General features: G+C 53.9%; 1 protein-coding gene across 1 annotated transcript; it reads right to left on the reverse strand.

The window, feature by feature from the left end:
• Positions 1 to 1,784: 1,784 nt before the first annotated feature.
• LOC102832583 (putative serine protease 29-like) lies at positions 1,785 to 3,676 on the reverse strand. Its single transcript, XM_006873932.1, has 5 exons — positions 3,616 to 3,676; positions 3,322 to 3,502; positions 2,759 to 3,024; positions 2,031 to 2,194; positions 1,785 to 1,949 (listed from the first exon to the last, which is right to left on the reverse strand). The coding sequence occupies exons 1-5, from the start codon at positions 3,674 to 3,676 to the stop codon at positions 1,785 to 1,787; spliced, it is 837 nt and encodes a 278-aa protein (XP_006873994.1).
• Between the last annotated feature and the right edge of the window lie 849 nt (positions 3,677 to 4,525).

The raw sequence follows: 4,525 nt of genomic DNA on the forward strand, positions 1-4,525 counted from the left end.
TGTACACGTACAACCTCATGTACGATGTACAACCTCATGCACCATGTACAACCTCATGTACACGTACAACCTCATGTACGATGTACAACCTCATGTACCATGTACAACCTCATGTACTATGTACAACCTCATGCACCATGTACAACCTCATGTTCATGTACACGTACAACCTCATGTATCTGTATAACCTCATGTACACGTACAACCTCATGTACGATGTACAACTTCATGTACCATGTACAACCTCATGCACCATGTACAACCTCATGTGCACGTACAACTTCATGTATGATGTACAACCTCATGTACACGTACAACCTCATGTATGATGTACAACCTCATGTACCATGTACAACCTCATGTACAATGGAAGGACGCATCGTCTAGTCCTGTGCCATCCCCATGTTCACTGATGTCTGAACCTCACTGTTGAGGCTAGGGTGTCAATCCACTTCCTAGCACCAAACCTACCACTGTAACATTCTTTTAATAAAAATAAATTTCATTAAACTTTCTATTTTGAGATTATGGTAGATTCACATTGGAGGATTTAGAACCAGTGGAGCTCCTTCCTACCCATTGTCTAGCTCCCTGCTGTGGAAGCATCTTGCAGAATGATCATCCACGAGGAGACCGGCATGGAGGCAGTCGAAACACAGAAGTCTGTCACCCCAAAGGTCCTACATGTAGTCCTTTTTGTGTATGTGTGTGTGACATTTTTGTTTTTTAAGGTTGTGGTTGCCATTTTAAACATTTTAAAGCCTGCAACTTATTGGTATACATACATCTGCAAAGCTGCATGGTCATCACCTTGTTCCAGACATGTTTTTACCACCAGACAACAGGAATTTTACTGAGTCTGACCCCTCCCCAAGCTCTCCCACAGGAACTGGTAAACTGGAGCTGCTGCTGTTTGGTGTGGGATGAATATATGTATGTATGGATGAATGTATGTATGTATGTATGTATGTATGTATGTATGTATGTATGTATGGATGGATGGATGGATGGATGGATGGATGGATGGGAGGATGTATGGATGGATGGATGGATGGATGGATGGATGGATGGATGGATGGATGGATGGATGGATGGGAGGATGGATGTATGTATGGATGTATGGATGGAAGGATGGATGGAAGGATGGATGGAAGGATGGATGGATGGATGGATGGATGGATGGAAGGGCAGGTGTGTGAGTGGATGAATGGATAAAAGAATGAGTAGATAGGCGGGAAGGTGTACAGACAGGTGGGTGATTGGATGAATGGATGTACAGGGAGATGGGTGGGTGTGTGGATAGATGAAAGAGTAAAGGGTAGGTGGCTGGGTGGCTGGGTAAATAATCATGGGATGTGGATAAATTCCCTTCGGAGCCACCTGCAGTATTCTAGGCTGAATATGGTGCATGCGGTCAAAGTTAGGACTGTGGTACCGACTGAGCACGACAAGTTTCGCTCTCCTCTTCCAAGCCCAGAAGAGCATCACTCTGGTGCTCAGCATCCCTGAACATCAGAGCTCGGGGACACCTCTGGAGAAAGTCACAGTGCCACGCACAGTCCCATCCCACTAAGACACTGGTCACACTTGTCACTGATGCAACTCTTTAATCACACATTGGCAAGCATTCTAGGCCTCTCCAGCCTGTGGCCCTTATCCTTGTTTGTCCCTTCCCTGCTGGATCTGAGAAGATTCACTCAAGGCAGGCAGCGTGGGCCAGGCTCCAAGCCAGCAAGGACAGACATCTCCTCCCAGAGGCCCAGCAGAGGCCAGGAGTGCTGGGCTCAAGGTAGCCTGCTGATCTGTTGTTGGATCCAAGGCAGGTAGGTCTGGACATGGGCATACACCCCAGGAAAGTTGCGTAGGGCGCAGCCATAGCCCCAGCTAACAACTCCAACCAGCTGCAACGAACCCGCCATCTTGCAGACCAGAGGGCCTCCAGAGTCGCCCTGAGGAGGGAAGGAGTCATTGAGTTCTGACTCGGTGGTCACCAGCTGGGGAAGAGCCTAGTCGGGAAGTGTGGGCCTCACCTGGCAGGAGTCTCGGCCCTCACTCCCTGCACACACCATGTCATCTTGGATGATCTTCTCCCGATGCTGGTACCAGTAGATGCTGTGGTACTGTTTGTCACAGAGAGAATTCTCCACCATCCGGACCTTCACCTGCTGCAGGCGGTAAGGTGGGGGCAGGTCTTCTACAGGGGAAGCAAGCGAAAAGTGGGTGTGAGTGCGGACTCCCTCCCTCACCTCATGGCTACAGCTCCACCTGCCCCCTGGATATATGTGAGTGGCCGGATCTCCACTGGGAGTCCAGTGTCTGGGTCAAAATAGCTGCACCCCTTGCCCAAGCCACCCCCTGTCCCTGAGCCTCAGTTTTCCCACTGGGACCATAGTATGGGAAGCCCAGGAAGCTGAAGGGTCCTGGCCCAGCTCTAACCCTTGAGGACCGTCAGCTAGAGCTTCCATCTGTTATTGGAAGGACTAGGGAGACAGGGGAGGGATGAGCTGTTCCCATTTCCTCAAATACCATCAGCAAATCAGAAATCAGCATTGTCTTCTTTTTAGGGTGGAGCTCTGGTATCAGGGGCTGGCGAGCTCCCCAGCCCCGGGAGCCTAACGGGGGTGTCGGACATGAAGTGGGGAGCCCAGCTCCCTCTCCTTGCCCTTCAGTACTTGCCCGTCTGGAGCTCACTGACTGGACTTCCCGGGTGACAGGGTCTAGTAATACCTCTGTGCCCGTTCCCCTCTCCCCCACTTACCATACATGGAAATGCGGCCCCACCCAGTCACCCAGCACAGGTTATTGGAAGAGACCGCCTGAGAGTTGGTCGGGAGGCGGACTGGCCTGGTGTTCTCAGACAGTTTCACAGGGGTCTCCAGCTTGAGCAAGGCGAGGTCAGCGCCCAGAGTAGCCTGCACGTAGTCTGGGTGGACAATGATCTGACTCAGGTTCAACAGCAGCTTGTCAGAATAGAGGTACACACTGCCGATGTGGATTCGGAAGGCCCACGGGTCAGCATCTTTCCTGGGGTCAGAGAAGACATGAAGGAGCTCACAGAGGGGCAGGCTTCCAGCTGGTAGCAATTAGCCCACAACCAGGTTCTGTAATTGTGGTTTGTGCACCATGCCCGGGGCCGGCCAGCAGTGGACATGCCTTGACTTCTCAGTGTGTCAGAAAGAACCACCTAGTCTCTGCACACTATCCCCACCGGTGACCCCCACCTGAGTCTTCCACAATGATCCCCTCCTACCCAGTCCATCCTGCCCACTTCTGCCCTGTCCATTCTGCCCAGGAATTGGGGTTCTAAAGACCCTGGCTCACCGATGGATGCAGTGGGCAGCCGTCAGCACCCACTGGGGGTGGATGAGGGAGCCCCCACAGATGTGCACCCAGGAAGCAGAGTAATAGCTGTAGACTCGAAGGCTGACCTGCCAGGGCCACTTCCCCGGGGCAGCACTGTGGCCCCCGACGATGCCCACCAGATCATTCTCGGGGACAGGGGCTGGGAGGCAAGATAAGGGGTTAGTCCCGCATCTCCAGCGCTCTAGGCACAGGTGAGAGGTGCCTAAGTTTCCAGGAGGCTCTGTGGCAGGGCCATGTGAGGTCAACACTCACCTGGGGTTCCAGCAAGGGTGCCCCCCAAGCAGGAGAGACTCAGCACCAGCAGCCACAGCATCTGCAGGGAGAAGGTGGGATCAGGAATTGGGCTGGGGTCAGGGCAGGAAGGACGGGCCAAGCAGAGCCCGTGTGGACATGCCCTTACCGTGAAGGACTCTGTGGCTCTCCCCTAGGCCCCTGGGCCTTTTATCCTGGAGCTACAGGATGTGGGCAGTGGGGGGCAGAGGGAAGGAGGAAGTGGAGGTGACCAAAGGCTGGCATAGGGGAGACTTAGGATGTAGAAATGTTGCCCCAGGCCCCTGAACCCCCAAGTTCTTGGCTCAGAGCCCCCTCACCAAGCCCAGCATAACATGGAGGAGGCAGGTGATGAAGGGGTGTTTCCAGAGCCTTGTGTCCCACAGCCCTCCCTGCACCCCCTGAGGGCTAGCACCCAGGAGCAGGGGAGTCATCAGGGGGATGCAGTGAGGCATTTAGGGTTAGAGTGGGCTTTGGCAAAGTTGGGCTCAGGTGGCACCTGGGAGGCTCAGGTGGCACCACGGCCCAGGGCTCCCACGGATTGGGCCCCATTGCTTCTCACAGCAAGTCCAGCAGCCATGCGGAGGCCCAGTGTGGACCTGCAACCAAGACTGACCTGGCTCTCACAGTGGCTGGAGGAGTCCTGGGAGGGTGCAGGGTGTCTGTAGGAGATAGTCTGTAAGTGTCCTGCTAGACGTGTGGCTCTGAGCTTCCTCAGGTGACTGGAGAAGCATTGCTCTTCATACATCTCTCCTGGCTTAGTGGGCAGAGGAATTGCAGGAAGGTGGGCTCCCTCCCACACCTGAGTCAGCTCCTGCAGAGAGCCTAACCCCAAAGATGGTTCAGGCCCCCTGACTGAAGAGTAACAGCTGTCTCTGCCACACAAGGGACC

This window comes from Chrysochloris asiatica, unplaced genomic scaffold (genome assembly GCF_000296735.1).
Source record: "Chrysochloris asiatica unplaced genomic scaffold, ChrAsi1.0 scaffold00257, whole genome shotgun sequence".
Taxonomy (NCBI): domain Eukaryota; kingdom Metazoa; phylum Chordata; class Mammalia; order Afrosoricida; family Chrysochloridae; genus Chrysochloris; species Chrysochloris asiatica.